Source organism: Triturus cristatus, chromosome 1_2 (assembly GCF_964204655.1).
Source record: "Triturus cristatus chromosome 1_2, aTriCri1.1, whole genome shotgun sequence".
Taxonomy (NCBI): domain Eukaryota; kingdom Metazoa; phylum Chordata; class Amphibia; order Caudata; family Salamandridae; genus Triturus; species Triturus cristatus.
The window spans coordinates 766823983-766842980 of NC_140580.1; the positions used below are offsets into that span (position 1 = coordinate 766823983).

An 18998-nucleotide genomic window follows, 5' to 3' on the forward strand; every position below is an offset into this window, starting at 1 on the left:
TGATACTCAAAACAGGCCTCATAGCCAAGACCCAATTACTTTTCACTTGGGTTTTATAGAGTGATCCTTAGACACAGCCACCTTACATGGACAGCAGGTATTATGTAAGTCTCTTCTGATCTATTCCAAACTACCCCATCTAAACTCTGGTTCCCTCCCTCAGATTGATTGTACCCAACACATACTGGCTTACATTAATGTGCAATTCATCTGACTGATGTACAGAATTTCTGCTAACTTACAGAAATAAACGTATACAAATAAATATTTTTTTTTGTCTTCAGTGTTCCTCGAATACCCTGGGCCTTTGCTATGACGGAGATGTGTGGTGTGGTTCTCTGCTACATTTGGCTCCTGGTTCTCCTGCTGCACAAACACAGGTACAAAGAATGTGTGTGATTTCTGCTGTCTTTTCTGGGGAGTAGCAGCTGGACATTTGCAGACCAGATTTTTTGTTTGATCCACAGCTTACTTTGAGAGTGCAGAAACTTAAAATGGGTCACTGTTGAACTAATTTTGGCATTTCTACCACACCTTGCCCTGCCACCTTCCTCGAGCCTGAAGGGCATTTCACTCAGTTGAAATTCTTCAGTTCTGTCCCCTGAATGCGTGGTGCATTCACTGGGGCTGTAGGGTTGGGGCATTTTATGGGGCCGTGGGCTTGAAGCTTTCTCTGGGGCTGCGGTCTGGAAGAATTCTCTTGTGTCATGCTCTTGGAGCATTATCAGTTAGCCTAACGGTGTGGTGTGAAGAACTATTTATGCGAAGCCACCGCAGTAGAAATCCCAATCACGTTCTCTTTAACTATAATGGTCATTATCTTTTTGTTGACCATGATACAGGCTCACATTTTGCTCTTCTGTTACAGTCGTGACTAGACAAGAGACAATAAAAGGCGCCATTTGCTGACATTTTTTTTAGCTAAGTTGGAAGTCTTTATAAACTCCATGGAATAACTCCAAGTTGATCTCTAACATGACCCACACTGTGGAAAGGGGTTCTGGTGATACGATATTAAAAGGTGTAGATGTATAATCTTTATATTGTGGTGACTAGTACTCAAATAATATATTTGAGATGAACGTTTAGCAGACCATTCATTCTTTGGAAGAGAACCACTGGTCTGTTGTTAACTTTGTTTTTAAGTCCCATTCATATTTTAACCTCTTATTGGTTTAAAATGTTCTAAAATTCACAATGTGTCTACACGGTTACAAGCATACCCAAATCTGCGCAAATAATGATACTGTAGTTGCTTGATGTGGATGTTAAATTCACAGTCCGTTCTTTAGTACATACCTTTTCCTCAGTTTCCCAAATGTTTAGGTTCTTTACCAAAACTTCCATGCATTCTGCTCCCGTAGAGGACAGATGTTCCTCACACAGACTACCAGTCTTTGTTATATTGTTATGCACAGGGCTGGCTTTTGACATGGATGATCTGGGCCCAAGCCCATGTCGCCAATCTTCAATGGGTATATGGAGCTGTCTGCAATAAGGTCATGCAAACAGCAGCCAGCGTCCCTCTCACCTGGCTTAAGCGATTCAGTATGAATTGCTTTTAACTATTTTTAGGTCTCGCTGAGCCCCAGCGCTTGCGCTTGCGCTGGCTCGAAGAGACATTTTGTATGTGGGATTTTCAAAGTGCTGCTGGCTGGCCTAACGCTTGCGTTCACGCGATCGTGCACGCGCGCAGCCGGCCGCCAGCAGCACTTTGAAAACTCGTGTGCGTCATCGAGATCACTTTCGCTTTCAGAGCGAACGCGATGACGCACGCGCATACACAACTCCCGCTTCTCCCCTTCCCCCACCACATTTTGCGTCTCCGGCCGCTCGTTTTAGTTTGCATTACTTTTATTTTTTTGCACGTCACAAAGCTTTGAAGTTTTTTTTAAATGTGCACAGATGTGATTTAACTGACTTTGCATCCCTCAGTGTTAATAGAGGTAACTATATAACATGACCTCGAAATACATTTGCCTGGTTGAATACAACGGTGCTCATAAGAAAGAGACGTAGCCGTGTGGTTTGGATTAATAGCAGATTGCGTTGTTTTTCATGCACAACCACAAGGTCGGACTGGGACCGTCGGGCACTGCCAAATGGACAGGTCAGCAGTGTGTGGGTCGTTTCTTTGGCAGTTTGTGGGCCTATTTTGTGGTCTCGAGGACCGTTTTTTACTGTTAATTTCCCTTAGATTAAAACAAACATTTCCTTCAGCAAGCTGAAACCCATGCGGTCTTCCCGTAGCTTGATAAACACTCATACACACCGTGTCCTTACAAATTCAAAACTGTTCCAATTTGCAAACATGGGTCACGTTTTTTTTTGTGCCTGGTCCTATTTTCTTTCCCATTCCGACCCTGTCTGTATGTAGTGCCTATTTTCACAGATGTCACTTCGTAGCCCTTACAATATCAGGCCTTAGTATTTGTTAGAGTTCAGGAGTTAAAGAAATTAAGCCTCGGATTACATCTCCCCTAACCCGAGCCCCTGTGCGGTGTCTGGCACTGAACGCCTCTACACCAGAATACGCATAAGTAGCAAACTTTTTTCACTTATCTTGACTAGGATGTGACTCGCGAGTATTGTGAGAGACGTGTGTTTTTCAAAAGTATCAACAGTTATTACAAGAAATATCGCTTTGAAGCAAATAAACAAAAAATCGCTTCCTGGAAATCCCTCCGGTTGAACAAGTAACCAGTGAGCGCATGCTTCCCCCTGCAGTCAGGTTTGGTGTCAGAAGCAGAAAAGCAAATGCTCTCTTGGTACAACAAAGAAAGGTCTGCCAGGAGTTTCATCCGGTGGTGAACAAGAAACCGTGGTCAACAATCATTCATTTAAGGCTAAGCATGGGTGGAGTACACTGGAAGAAAAGCGCGCGGAGCGACCTAGCTGCATCCAGCGATTAAACGGAATGACGTGTGCGAGAGATCGTTTTTGACTTTAACAGAGGGCAACAGTAAACGACTCGACCAGTGCTATTTTTTTTTGTTGCAGTTTTTATATAGCGCAAACTCGCCCGAAGATATTGGAGCGCTTTAGGTGAGCACCGGTTGCATTACACAAGGACACATTCATTTTAAGTGGGCACGCGGAGATTACGTGATTTGGCCAGAATCACAAGATGTTGAGCCGGCGCCGAGACTCGAACCTGGTTCCCCAGTTCCTGAGTGGGCAGCTCTGTCCGTTAGCTCACATCCTCCTCCCCCTTACGTATGCGTGCTGTACGGCGGACATATTGTGCAGCCGTGCAGCCATGCAGCAACTATAATGTCAAGTTTTTCAAAACCAAGTCCGTATTGCCCCAAAGGAGTTTCAAAATCATTCGTGAAAAGTAAGGGATAAGGATCACAGGCCATATTGTGAACAGGTAAGAAGAGGCTGCATAGAGGAGAATGATAAATGCATTCTTACTTCAGCTTGATGTTTTTAAGCATTTGCAGTGGCTGCAGGTGTTCAAATGAGCACTAGAATAGCCCTTTCTCATGAACATTTAGTCCCCGTGGGGGTGAGTATGGTCACTGACTCTAACCCTGCTGCTTAGGGGTTCTACCTCTCCCCAGTGACTGGGACAGGAAGTACTCTCCTATGCATATCTTAAGCCAGGTGGGGGCCTTGGTACATGCAGTAAGAGAAGCACTCATACATTCTACCACTCTTTAGTGGGAAGCCAAGACTGGCTGCCCATCCTTACGGCTTGTACCCCGCAATGCTCCTGTGTGGTAGTGTTCACAATAATTTGGTCCCTGTGCTCGGTGCTTTTTATGTCTGGCTTGACAGCGGAGCTATCACCATACCTTGGGTGAAAAACATAAACCGAGCTTTCAAAAGTACCACTGCGAGAGACGCCTACATTTTGACTATCTTGAGTACAGCATTTGATTGGGTCGATGTGTGCTCCCTCTGAAAAAGTGGCCGTGTATTTTGCGCTGGCTTCCGAGTCGGTATTAGGCTTGTTAGTCTCTCCTTGGTACCACCTTGTCTGCATTTGTTACCTCCTATAACGACTGGACCTTTTACTTGTCTTGCTACAAGGTCTGCTTTATTTTGGCTGTGAACACTATTTTGTTTAATGATTTGCCCCTTTACCACCCACTACGTCACGGCACGCCACCCACTTTTATTTTTTTATTTACTAACGGTGGTCCGCTTTAACTATAGTGGCCGCGTTTCTTTCTTTCCTTATTTTAACAGCGTGGTCGCTTTAAGTATAGAGGCCGCGCATACTTATTTTTGTGGTTTTTTTGGTTTGTTTACTAGCGCCCATGCGGCTCACATTCATGGAGGCTGCACCCCTTTCTTTACACAAGCTGCGTCTAAAGAAAGGTGCGCGTCTGCTATTAAAGTGAACGAGGCATGGGCGCTTTTACAAAAATAAGTCCGTTTGTCAACTTGACAAACGGATGCTTTTTTTTTTGTCAAAAAGCGCCCCATTCCGCGGGTTCACTATAATGTCGTCCACACCCCTTTTTTTTTTTTTTAGACGTGGCTTGTCTAAAGAAAGGCGCGCAGCCTCCATGAATGTGAAAGCGCCGCATGGGCGCTAGTAATTTGCAATGCAATAGGTTTAAGTTATTGCATTGCCAATAGCTCAAACTCTCGTAAATGCGAGACCTATTGCATTGCAAATGCTTGTTTAACTTGCTGCAAGTGTCCGGTTTTAAACATCCTTTCCTTGCCCTCCCATCTCCCAGGCACACACCAGCCCTCCCCTACGTCCTGACCAATCAAACAACTTGTCTCCAGCGTGACAGAGCTAAGGGTCTGGGAGATTCAATCGAACTGAGGGAGGTGCCAGAGCTGTTTGTGTTCTGAGGCCGGTCATGCTCTGATGTAATCAGCCATCGACTGACCTGTGAACACAAAAAGGGCCCCTTGCTGCCTTGTATTTATCAGCAGCAAGGGTGCCAAATATCTTTACACCCAGGGCGCTATCCTAGCAAAGGTCAATTGTTTATGCATACATTGTTGCACCCCTCGCCCAAAGCAAACAATTGTACTGCTGCAGCTAATACAAATCAGCAGCACATTTCACCACTCTCATATGCATATTGCTCACTGAATTAGACATGCCATCATTCTGCATGGACCAAATGCTCGTCTTGACAACTTCATGACATTGGTGCATGCCCACCTCTCACAGGACCCTACTGTTCACACTGATCTAATATCAATCTAAAAAGCATGCATACATTTGCACTTGTTTACCCTTTACCTAGTACACACCCATGCAGCGTTTGACATTTACCCATGCATGTAATGTACCTCACTGAAAACTAGGGTGACCACCTGGCATAGAGGCATATTCTGAACAGCAAGTTTACAAATTCTAGACAAAGGGTTACTAATATAGCCTTGGGCTCCACCAGCCATTAAAGGCCTGCTCCAGCATTAAAAGGCCCGAGCGGGCCTTTAATGCCCGGTGGAGTCCTCAACGGCGGGCTCTAAGGTTGTTAGAACATTCTGACCCTAGAGGGCAGAAAGTTCTAATTTGAAAAACAAAGGCCTCACGGAGCCCGAGGGGATTAAAATCTGCTCGGTCTCTGTGAGGCCTTTTGTTCACAGCAACATCTGTGAACCAACATTGAAATACCGGGCTTCTACCGGCCATTCGATGCCCAGGACACTCCATTGTTTTCAGTGGAGCTTCCAACATTCCAATATTCTAATATAAAAGTAGGTAGATGACCGACACATGTACAAGTCAAAATAAGTTTATATTTTTGGGTTTGCATACTACATACCGTTAGTGGGAGCACAGTCTTGTGTAGCTGGACTTATTTAAGGTTTAAAAAAACAGTAGTCCGACACACTGGGCAGAATTGAACATCTTCATGCATGTTACATAAAAGGGAACATGTCTCAGTTTGCCTTGTCTATCGTGACCTTCAGAAAGCAGTCCTTGTCTCTCTAGTATTATCGAGTTTAGACTACTGCAACGCCCTATATCAGGGCGTGCAGCAGGGCCTTCTAAAGAAACTTCGGAGGCTGCAGTTGGCAGCTGGACACCTGCTGAAAAACATCAAGAAATTCCAATCAGCCTCTAAACCGCTGGAGGAATTACACTGGCTCCCTATTAAAAAGAGAGTGGCGTTTAAAGCGCTCTGTATGGCTCATAAAACCCTCCATGGCATAGGGCCAGAATACCTAAAGAAAACATTTTCTTGGTATTCTCCTGGAAGATGTCTTCGGTCTTCTGCTTCTAAAATGCTGCTGGTTCATAAAGTTAAAAAAGCTTCCTGGAGCGGCAAAAGCTTGGTTCACTCCACTTCCTTGTTATGAAGCCAAATGCTGTGGCACCTCAGATGCCGACCTAATCTGTACTTTTAGAAAGCATCTTAAAATCTTGTTGTTTTCTGTATTTTAGTAATTTTTCAATTGATATCCTTTCTTTGATACTTGGATTAGACTTCTCCGCAATACTGCCTTAGTGGACACTAACGCCAAGACTCCTTCGGGCATTCGTCCCACTCTACAAAATCAAACATCAAATTAAATCAGTATGGGGGAAGTGAGGTCAACCTGGGGAGAGGATGTAGCCTTAAGGCTAGGGCTGTTGACCTCCCATCTGGGGAACCGGGTTTGAGTCTCTGCAACAAAGCTCATCGTCCTGTGATTCTGGGTAAATCACTTAAGCTCCCTTGCCAAACAAAAATGAATGTGACCTTATGTAACGCAACTGTTGCTCATGTAAAGCGCTCTGATACCTTCGGGACAAGTTCACGCTATATAAAACGTCGAGAAAAAAAAACTTTTAACAGCTTATTCCCATGCCGGCTATAGGCAACACCACTGACTTCAAGGATGTGTAGACTGCAAGAGCAAGCCATTGAAGCTACTATGGCACCCGTGCCAGTTTGAATTGGCTGCAGTTGCCTGTAAATTGGGATTCCCTTACAAATAAGCTTGTCAGTAGTACGGGGTTTTAAAATGTCATTGCATTCTTATATTGAGGCAATCAAAACCCAATCTTGTGTAAGTCAACATGTTTAGGCAGAGTAAGTGGATAGAATATATCGTATTTTGCTTTCACTGTGGTCCATAAATTCAATTTAATATTTTTCTCAAGTGTCATTAAACCTTCTGAGTTTTGTGTGCCAGCTCTGGCTGGCTTTTTCAGAATAACTCATTTCCAATTATAGTGTCATCATAATTCACTATTCATCTGGTCATTTTTTCAGAATTCCTTGATGTGACAAAAGGTTGAGCACTTGGAAACTAGTTATTCATGGGTTTGAACCGGAAAGACACTTGGTGTGTGGCTAGCCTGCTTCCTTCCCTGAAAATACGTTTCTAACCTGTTTGGGAAGTTAATACATGACTGCACCGTCATATACTTCTGATATACAGAATGCAAACTGGCATGATTCACTCTTTTCTTTAATATGTGGGCACTCATCTCTCCTAATTGTGCGCCACATATCTGTTCGGGGGGGGGGTAATGAACATTTAAGTATGTGATACTTCCTCACCTGTAAGTCAGTCATAAGTGATTCAAACACATGCTTGACAACACATTTTGTGCCTCTTAACTCTTCAAATGCAACCAGGACCAGTCTAAAAGGTCGTTTTCAGGACTGGCAACATTTTCTCCCATTCACACTACAAAGATGTTGGTATCTGATGAGATGCGTTTGATAGCACAAATCCAAATGTCATGAAGGCAGGAAACATGCTCCACGCAGAGATGTAATCAACTATTCTTGTTTATTCCATGAAAGAAACTCCAGCCACCACCAACTGCTACACATAACTGAAGTTCTCTGTGTCTTTAACAACTGTCACGTTCCAAGTCAGAACCTCTTCTTTAATCACGTTTGTTACTTTGTGTGCCTTACTAAAATGTGAGGGGCCCCTGATTCCCTATGGTAGCTTTACTTTGACAACATCCCCCACATTTATGAGCATGGGCTTAACTGCTTTGCGACTATCAAATTTCATTTTCCTTTCACCTTGTTAGGTCTCGCCTGACCCAGCGCATGCGCTGGTCTGGCGAGATTTATTGAGAGGGCTCCAAAAAGTGCTACCAGGCCAGCCTAGAGCTACGGTGCATGTGCGCGGGCGCGCGTGCCGCGCTTTACCGCGATTACTTTCACGGCCGCTTTGATGTTTGATCGTCATCGCGATCACTTGCACGGCCGCTTTGCATAGCCAATAGGTCTCGCCTTTGGGACCTTATAAGTATTTAGTTATGCAACTGTTGCATGGCTAAACACTTATAAGGTCCCAAATGCGAGACCTATTGGCTATGCCAATGCTTGTTTTTCCATTTCCTTCTCTCTTGGTACTCTCCAACAATCTCCTGAGCCCCCATCACATCTTTAGAGTAAACTCTTACCCAAAGAGGATCCATGACAGTGTAGGGCTTTCTTTTCTTTAGTATCACAAAAGGACTCGCACCAGTGGTAGAATAAGGTGTAAAACGTTACTCTTCCACACATTTATTCTCTTCATGTACTCAATCTAATCTATTATCTTTAGGAATTTGATTAGCCTCTTTCAAAGTTCTATTGAATTTCTCAATTATCCCATTTCTTTCTGGATGATATAAGGCACCATGGGTGTGGAATTCCTATAGGACGCCAAGGACACAATTTGGGGGTCAAGGACAAAAAGTTTTCATGTTAATTTTGTCCTCGAGACATGTAGGCCCAATCCATGCAGCACAAACGCTTTGGCTGCCAGTTTACAGTACCACATTATGGATCAGGGAAGACATTGTATGCAGTTAAGGCCATTTTTTGTCCATATGTGAATACTGTTCAAACTTGTATTTATGGTTCATTAATGAAAAGCCTTTATTATTAGGGTGTGTGTCCTAAGGAAATGTTGCAATCTCTGAATGCACTACTGACAGTGGATCCAGTATAAACATGTGTACACACGTTTTCAAAGTTTAGCAGTATGAGGCTATGTATAATGCTCCTAGAATGCTCTCTAGTTAGATGCATATACTTGCAGAAGCTTGAAAGCAAGATTTTTACTTTCAAAATAAAATGTTCACAGAAAAAACATTTTGCTAAATTACTGTAACATTTTAGGTACTATTTCTTTGCAAAATCATTTATAAAATGTGTTGATGCATGCTAGTCGTTCCCAAAAATATTCCTAACGGAAAATTGTGTAACCAGTTTCAACAAGATTATGGGAAACACAAATAAACCAGCATTGGCAAAGTCAGTAGGGCTGAAATTGTTGGTCAGCCTTTTGGTTTTGTCAATGCGTGTCTTGTTTTGGCATGGTTTTTGTAAAACCTTATTGCTGTGGGAGCTGCCGGGTCCTCACCATTATAACAAGCACTGGCAAAAAGCAAAAAATAATTTTAGTAGCAAAATGCACACATTGCCACATTAGTTCCTGGCACTGAACAAAACTAATTTGTGTGCCAATATGTTATTTGTGAAAGAGCAGAATGCTGTCACTCATAGTGAAGCCAGCCGATAGACAGAGCGATAGAATTTTAATAAACACAAAAGGTCTTGGTTAACACCAGACTTAATTACTGGCTCATTATTAAAGAAATCTGAAAAGTGCATATGTCCTTTCTTTTAGTGCAAATTTACGACTTTCATGATTTCACAAGATTTTACAGAAGTAGGTCAAGATATTTGCTCATGTGAAAATCTGTTGAGGTTTTGCAAGGTCACTTTCCCTCAAACCACTTGTTCCCCAACCCTGGAAGAAGGTTTACGTCTTCCAATGTCTGGAGTAAATTTCCAACTTTTCTCAGTATGGGAAAAGATTAGAGAAGAGCAGGTGAAAACCCTTAACACACCTAAGTTAGTAGGTTCGCACTGCCTCTAAAGGCCATTCCAATCCTGGAATTATTGCTTATCACTACCTTCAGCCCAAGTATGTAAATCTGCAGAAAGTTGGCAAAATAAGGGAATTCTTAGTATTCAACCCCTACTATGGTATGAGCCCTGGCATAATCAGAGTGGATACATCAGAGCTCTTATATAATGAGATTGTTGCCATCATTTGTCACTACACTACATGGCATGAAAGGGACAATTGGATTTTGTTACAGGGCAAGTAGATATTTAATTAAATTGCACACCCTTGAAGCACACCTCTTATATGATCTACCCTTTTCACCCAGAAATACCTCCATCTCTTTGGAAAGCAGCTGCAACCCATTATCAGTAAGGATTGTTCTAGGATTACATTGCCCTAGAAAAAAACCTTGGTTAAGAATTTGATGACCGCAGTAGTGTTGATCTCATTGGTCACCCCCACCACTGGCCATCTGGATCACATGCCCATCATCACAAACACATTTTTGGAGACACACCGCATGTTAATAGGACCAACAATATTCAACCCACAAATCATTGGAATGTCATGGCAGACCATGGGAGAAGTCCTAGCCTTCAAATTCATGTCACTCAACCTGCATTTGTCACACTCTCTCAATTCTCTCTGCGAATCTCTCTCGTCTTACTGATCCCTAGGTGCACTTGATGAGTAAGTTGAATAAAACATTTCCATTTTGAGGAGGAACAACTTTGAACGTTTTGGCAGCTTTGAAATGGCATTTATTAGCTCTGTCTTAGGTTTGACCCCTTCACCAGAAACAACATGTCCCAAGTTTTTAATCTGTGACTGACCAAACTTGCACTTTGTCATTCCTACACTCTAACATAGATTAGTCATGAATTCTTTCCTCAATGTTTTCACCAAGTTGCCCTGAGCAGCCAATTTCTAAGCGCCATTACATAATCTTCTATTGATTCACCATCATTCTGTTTTCTTTCCCCCCAAATAAAATATTTGTCGAATTATAGAAACCTTGGGCAAGTAGTGTGTGCAGCTTGCTCGATCGGATCCATTGGAACGGTTCGGCGATGGGCTGCTTTTCCTGCTAATAAACCAATGTTTGAAGTTACCTGTTTCCTGTGTATTGTGGCAGAAATCTCAAACTCATTTAACGCATACCCATTTCCCTCCTCCCCTATGCCATGTAAATTCTGAAACCCATCTTGGCCTTTGGCCCCTAAACAATGTACCAACAAAGATTTGTTTTCCTTTCTGCTGAAAAAGTTGAACCAAAAACTTTTAGATAATTCTTAAATACTTTTTACGAGCGGATAGCACACGCTATTCTGTTAGAGGCTCTCCACTGGGCAATGCTCTGCAGCGGGAGGAGAAGAGATACCATGTGCTGTGTTGGATACGGGCCTTTCGAGGTAGGAGATTGTGAAAAATCTCAGGCCTCTAACTGTTAGTCAAATGAAGCGTACATAGCCCTTTCAATGAAATGCTGCCTCCAGAATTAAATCAAATTAAGTCATTACTGTGGTAATCATTGTAAGACCACACGAGTTTAAAAAGCCAAATTAGATGTGTCTAACATTTGAGAACAACCGCATACACATAGATCCCAATGTAGCAACATCGCAAAATGCAGGAGCTTGGAAAAGCTAGCCACGTAGTCCCAGCAGAAAAACTCAGTGAAAGTATATATTTTAATGGCACCCATTGATCTTAAAATCTAAATAGTTTGCAGCAGCGTTTCTTTTACTGGGTGTAATACAATTTTACAGCAATTACTTTATAGTGGATTATTGCCGGCTGGGACCAAATAGCACCCGACCACTGTGGCAAGCAAACTCCAATTCTTTGACTATCCAGTTACACACAGGCCCCTTTAGCGTTTGCTCTAGCCAACTTAGCTTTCATAACATGTGTGCCTTTTTCGCTGCTTACTTTAATTTGATTTTTTTAAGTCTTTCACCTAAAGCTAAAACGTCTACAAAATAGTTGCAGAATATTAGATTATTTTTTATTCTATTTAGTAAGCCTGGGCAAAGCACTACGCTACGCTCGCGTAGTTTGCGAAGTTTGCGCTACTTCGCACTACGCGAATTGCACGTAGCACAGTGCGAACACGCGTAGCGTAGTATTGTGCAGCGGTCATTTTTTGCTTGCTCGCGGTCCTCAACGTCAAGTTGGCGACCGCGAGCAAGCAAAATGACATCCCGGTGAGACTTTTTCCTCGTTCACGATCAGCAACATCAAGTTGGCGATCGCGAGCGTGGAAAATAAACCTCGCGGCGAGATTCTCAACGCGAGGAGGTCAGGTTTCTCATTGCAAGTGGTCGCGTATGCTCGCGACCGCTGGAGATGAGAAACTGCCAGTCCGCGTTGAGAAAGCTACCACTCGAGTAAAAATCTACTCGAGCAGCAGAAAATTACAGCTCGCACTGTGCAAGATGCCATTTTCAATGATTGCACAGTGCCGGTTGCTTGTCCGCACTGTGCAATCATTGAAAACGACATCTTGCACAGTGCGAACAGGGTACTAGACAGTTCCCGAAGTGCTACGCGTAGCTCGCGTAGTGCAAAGTGCACTTTGCGTAGCTTCGCGTAGTGCTACTTCGCGAACTACGCCCAGGGTTACTATTTAGCCATTTCTCTGATCCTATCCTCGTACTCACTTACCCCGACCCTTGCAGGATCACAAGTTGACATCTGGGCACGTTCAGACCTGACTAACTGCTAACCTGTGCTGCTAAGGAGGAGATTGGTGCTGAGGATGGGCTGGGAAATTACGGACAAATGCCGTCCTAAGGGAAACTTTATGGACAGACTGACAATTGCCCCAAAGAACGGGCATAAAAAACAAAGCACCAATGTCTGCACTTTACCGTAGCTTGCTTTAAAAATAAGTCCCCGAAAGCACAATGAAAATCATGTTACATGTGTGTACACAGTACAGCATTACTTTTTAAAACATCAATTTTTTTTTAACATATAGCAACATACATTAGAAACACATTGCAAAGATGTGAATTTTGAATTGGGACAGTTTAAGTGGTATATTACACGTTTCACAATAGACAAATACAGAAGTTTGAGCAAGGATGGTAATGTGAGGGCAAACAATGAGTTTTGAATAAAAGCAAAAGAAGAGAAAAGTAAAAGAAAAGAGGAGAGTAGAAGAAAGAAAAGTGGGAGGAAGTATAAAGAGTAAAGATGAGTTCTAGCCTTATGGGTATGTAGAATGAATAACACAGCAGATTTAGCAGCAAAATATAGCCTATTCAGTAATAAGATAGACAAATTGTAAAGAAATGTGTTAAAGTGTAAATTAAACAGTTAGGTGGAAGAGAGAAATCCACCCCTTAGCAGTGCATGACAGTTGCTGAGTGGCATCCATAGCTGATTATACTTAATGTATATTTGCATCGAGTCAATTCTAGAACTGTCCAGTCTGTGATGGTAACAGATTAATTCCACCACATAGAAGGGTGATATCAGTATATTTCCAGCGACGCAATATCGGGAATATCTCTAGAAAGTAAGAGATCCATCAGTTTCCCAAGCCTTCTGTGTGGTTTTGTGCAAAAATAGTAAGTCATATGAAAGAGGTATGGAAATCTTTGTGTTTGCTCCAATGCGGTTCCATATCGAAGCCCAGAAGATGAACTGAACAGGAAAAACAAATTTTGAAAATCTGTGCCCGAGTGAGTGTGGCAGCGCCAGCAAGTATCTTGATGTGTAAGTTGGAGTTTTAAAAGACGAGTGAGAGTGTGAAAAAGTCTATTATAAAAAAATATATAATGTTTGAGTGAGGCTGGCTGTGAGAGCAGTGGAATGTATTTTGGTCCAGTGTCTATCGCACACAAGGGTTGGCCAAACAGCAAGGACTGTTTGCCACAGTGTCTCGGTAAGTGTTTTGACTCTAGTTGGACCAAGCATTCTTAAAAGAGTTTGCATATGCAGGCCGCTTTAGGGTGAGTGGATTTTGTAATCGGGTGAGGAGAGATGATGGGAGTTGAAAACTGTTATTTAGTAGTACGTTGAACCAGGGTACAGAGTTCATTATACTGGAAGCGCATATGAGATGGGAGATTGTATGTGGATGATAGCTCAGAAAATGGAATATGGGGGTCTGAATTATACAGTTGTGAGATAAGGATATCTTTGCTCATCCAAGCCTTCCAACATAAAGTTCTACCCCTCCTTTTAAGTAGATTATAATGCCAAATGGGACTGTTAACAAATTGATTAATGGGTGTGAGATGTGAAATAAAGTAACATCTCAGTATAGTACAAACATGAGACAGTGCTAGGTAAACCAAATTTTGGGGGGTTGATGTGTTTATGATAGAAGAACGAAAGCAAAACTTGTGCCTGAAAGAACCACAACTTCGCGGAGCATCAGTGGTACACAGAAAGGTAGGGTTGTAATTTTTATATGACAAAAGCCCTATGGTAGTTAAGAAAGTTAACTCTGCCCAGAGATTGAGGAAGTTTTAATTTCGAGAGATCCGAGAGGGTTCATCCTGCCAAAGAAATTTGGTCAGGATCTTATCTGCAAGGCCAAAAAAGAACTTGGGTATCTTCACAGGAAGCATCACGAGGAAGAAGTTGATAATAGGAAGGAGCATCATTTTGACAGTGTCTAGGCGACCCCACGAAGAAAGATGCAACAGAGACCATTTCTGAGAGAAAGTTAGGAGTTTGTCCGATAAGACATCCAAATTAATCTTAAGTGTGTCCTTACGGGTGTTGCTGTACCATATACCCAAGAATTTAATTTTGGAAGAATTCCAGGAGATGCTCTCTTTGACAAAGACAGATTTAGAACAGTGTTTATTAAAAGTTAATACTTCTGTTTTGTCTACATTAAGTTTATATCCGGATATAACAAGAGTAAAGATTGAGTTCATGGAAGAAAGCAGGAAGGGAACGATCTGGATGGGAGATAATTTGAAAAATGTCATCAGCATATACTGTAAATTTAATGTGCTTATTGTTAATTTTAAGTCCTGTAAATTAATCTGAAGTTCTCAGTTGGTGAAGAAAAGGTTCAAGAGCTAAAATGAATGATAAGGGAGATCTGGGGCAACCCTGACGAGCCACTCTATTAAAATGAAAGAAGAGAGATGGAATACCAATTATTATAACCAAGGACTGTGGTGAGGAGTATAAAAATAAATGATCTGAGGTATTAAAAATTAGGACAGAGACTTTAGATGAGAAATGTCAATTAACCCTATCTAAAGCCTTTTCTGCATCTAAAGATAATGCAGGGGAGGGATCCTTAATCTTATGAGCTTTGTTAATGATATTTTAAAAAGTGCAAGAGAGTTGCAACATTTCTATTAGGAATGAAGAATGACTGGTGTACATCTATGAGATCAGGCATTGATTAAGGAAATGGGTCTGTAGTTTTTGCATTGGATCAGATCATGGTCCTTTTTAGGAATGAAACATATCCTAGCTTCTGCGAAGGAGCCAGAAGCGGAATTTGAAGTTGTGAAACAAGTATTTTGAAAAGTTTGGGGAAGAGAAGTTGAACAAAGAGGAAATAAAATTAGACTGTGAAGCCATCTGGAAATGGTGCTTTGCCTTTAGGAAGGGATTGTAAGGCTGTATAAAGTTATACAGTTTGAAGTGGTTGCTCTAATGATGAGAAAGAAACCAGTGGCAATGCTCTAGGTTTAAGGTTATAGAATTAACTATTAAGGGAATCTTCTGGTGGTAGGTGTTCTGAAGTATATAAAGCAGTATAACGAGAAGCAAAGCATGTCTGAATGTCTGCATCCCTGAACAGCTTTACGCCATTGCTATCAATAATGGATTTTATAGTTTTCTTTTCCCTTCTGCATTTTAAGTAATTAGATAAGAGAAAACTAGCTCTGTTATTACCACTGTAATATTTGCCGTTAACTTTAAGAAGTGTACACAAGCTTGTTCGGTTTTATACTTGTTGAATTCTAACTTAGCTGTGATCAGGGCATCAAGATCTAGTCTGCTGGTTTTATGAGTATAATAATTATATTTGAGGGACTTTATATGTGTAAGATTAAAAGCAGATTTTTGTTGCGCTGACTTCTTCTTGGAATGAACGTACCTTCTGATGAATTCTCTTGAAGCTGCCTTAAAGGCATCCCAAACAGAGTGAAATGCTGCTTGATCATTGTCATTAAATTGGAAGTATTCCTCAATGAAGGAAGTGTAAGAAGCAAGGAAAAAGGCATCTGAAAGTAAGAAACTATTGAACCTCCAAGAGGATGTGTTGGGTCTACTAACTAGGATGTCTAAGTCAATTAGCACTGGTGCCTGGTCCCGTATTAGGATAGAACGAATCTCGGAATTAGCCATGTGTTGTAATCAATCTTTACTAAGGAAAATATAATCAAGTCTAGATTGAGAGTGGTGAGTGGGATAGTAAATGGAGTATTATTGTATAGTCTCCATGAATTTGAGAGGGAGGGTTGAGAAATTAGGTTTTTGAAAGCCTTGTGGGAGGCATGGGGAACAAAACTTGAGGTGGAATGTCTGTCCAAAAACAATAAATGTTTGTATGTTTTACATTCATGATGAACAAGTTGAAATACGGACAACAGTGATCACATAAGTGCATGAGGCATTACAATTTTAGTGTATGTGGCAAGATGGCGGCTGACTGACCTTCGTGAGAGAGCTGCTGCGCCCTGTTCCTAACCTGTTGTAATATTTAAGAAACCAATGGGGGAGATTGATAATGATAAATGGGAAAGAAGAATCCCCTTACCTGGCGTATCAAACAACTTCAGAATGGTCTAAAGTGCTGTGGTGGCTGGAGCGTCGGACCTCCTCTCTCCTTAGAGACACCGCAATACTAGTGGTAGCTGTACGAGGGACTGCTGGCATCATGGCTCCCAAACAGAATAGAGCAAAGGATGCAGTGAAAGATCCTGGGATCGCCGCAGCGGGCCGAGGCACAGCTGTCCATCGGCGAGGCATAACCATGAGAGTCGAGGAGGCAGAATCAAAAACTATCAATGGCCGAGGTCTAAATGGGCGTGGCAGCCGGCGAGTGACTGCGGGGGACCGTGGTGTAAAGCAACCGCTTATTACGGAGATTTTCTCGCGTGGGTCGGTGATCGAGGCGGATGCTGAATCCCTGCCTCAACGAGACTCGCTCAGGAAGGGCAATGCTGGGACTGACTCCCCGAACTCTACTGCTTACACTATCGCAATTACAGCTGAGCAGGATCAGATGGAGGATCAGCTGGAGAGTACGCCCGAAAGTATGCAGCGTGTGGAAAAAGAGGTGGAGCAGCTTACTCTGCAGGAGAAGAATCTGGGAGAAACACACAGCGAGCAGGCTGGGAACCAGTTGGAGGACAGTCTGCACAATCGGCCAGGTAACAATACATTTTCTGTTACCGGAGTGCCAGCAAGTGCACCTCGGACGAAAAACACTATTTTAATCTCTGAAAATGCAGCAGAGAGTACAAATGAAAACACAAATGAAAGTCATTGTAATATCCCAGCCACGGCCTCCAAAGGAGCAACAGTAACTCAGTGCCTGCTCAATGTGCCGTGGCCGAGAAACAAAATGGGCTCTCCAGATTTTGCTGGGGGGGGGGGGGGGGGGAGGGGGAGGGGGAGAATTCTATTCCCTCACAGATGACTCTTGAGCTTTCTACATCCACCCCTGGGCTGTTGGAGGAAGACTCTGATTCCGAGGGCTCACCTACTAATAATCCTTATGATAAACCTGCTACCCAAAAACGCAGAAAGAGATCTAAAGGGTCAAAATTTCAAGTGGATAGCAATGATGAAACTACCCTAAGGCTGAAGTGGGATTATTCTGCCACAAGTCAGGTGTATAACGAAGGAAGGCCAGACCAAGCTGAAACAGCAGCTAGCGTAACAGTCAGCTCTTGTAACCCTCCATCAATTGAACTAATTTATGCCACCCTTAAGCAAATGCAGGGGGGAAGCCCGCCAGGAGAATCGAAGGACACACCAGGCCACGAAGAAACTACAGGGTTCCATACGGAAGGTGACCAAAATGTGCACAGATATGAAAGAAAGGGTGACGCATGTCGAAGAAAGAACCATGTCCCTCGACAGCGAAGTGGGAAAAATGCAGGAAAACAAAGAGCTACAGGAAAAGCAGTCAACTGATATGATGTGGAAGTTTGAAGATTTTGAAAACCGGCAACGCCGGAATAACGGAAAATAGCAAAGGCAAAAATGTAAGAACCTTCATGGTGGATCTGCTGAAGGGTGCCTTCCACAAGCTTTTGAATTGGAATTGGGATGCCGAGATCCAACGGGTACACCACTTCCTTCTGTATGAGAAGAAGAAAACTACTACAGGACAGCCGGAACGTCACAGGGCAATCCTAGTTTTCTTCTGGAACTTTCTCCTTCATCAGGCTATCTCGGATGGGTCAAGGCCGGATGCCAAGCGATCATTTAATGGTCATACTTTCTTCGCACTGCCTGACTTTTGTCACAGTACAATGGAGAGGCGCTGGAGGTTACGACAATTTATCTCACCGTTTCAGGCTACTGGCGCTGAAGTCTACCTTCTGAACCCCGCACGCCTTAAAATTATATACAGAGGGAAGGTCAGGATGATGACATCAGTAATAAAGGCCCAAGAGTACCTGAAGGAGTTACAAGAGCTAAGGGATTCTGCGCCAACAGAAAGATAAAGTTGGGCGATATGCTCCGTAACACTTAGAAATGTAGAAATTTATACAAGGGGGGGAAGAGAGTGTTGTTAATAATGCAGCAAGGAAGGGGGCATAAGAAAGGTTGTTGAAATGATGAAACGGTGGTGGGGGGGAAAATGGTCCTTTAGAGGGGATCCCCACTTGCTCCCTGTCTTGAGGGTGGGGGGGGGGGGTTCTCCTTAGTTAAGTTTGTAGCCTTCTTTTTCTTTTCTCTCACCTGGAGGGGTTAGTTGGTAAACTTTGCTTCGTTGATCATAAACTCATGGTTTGATGACGGGGCACGGGGTGTCTCAGGCGGCCGATACAGGCGACATCACATGGGTCATTTAATGACCCATTTGCCCTTTACAGTGGGGGTGGGGAGAGTGGTAGGGGGATGGAGAAGGTTGGGGGGGGCGGGTTAGGGGGGGTGGTAGGGTGTGAGGGAGAGGGGCTAAACAAGAGGCAAAAAGTGCTTCATGAGGCGCATGTAGGACCTTGGGGAGGCAGGATAAATGTAAATAGCATGGAGTCAGTACATGAAGA

The 18998-nt window shown here is 42.9% G+C and overlaps 1 protein-coding gene across 11 annotated transcripts in view; it reads left to right on the forward strand.

The window, feature by feature from the left end:
* SAMD8 (sterile alpha motif domain containing 8) overlaps nt 1–18998 on the forward strand; it is a 206355-nt gene that overhangs the window by 167783 nt on the left and 19574 nt on the right. For all 11 annotated transcript variants that reach the window (XM_085608751.1, XM_085608746.1, XM_085608747.1 and 8 more), the window contains one exon: nt 285–380. In XM_085608751.1, the coding sequence (XP_085464877.1) occupies nt 285–380 (96 nt within the window). The remainder of the gene's footprint in view (nt 1–284; nt 381–18998) is intronic.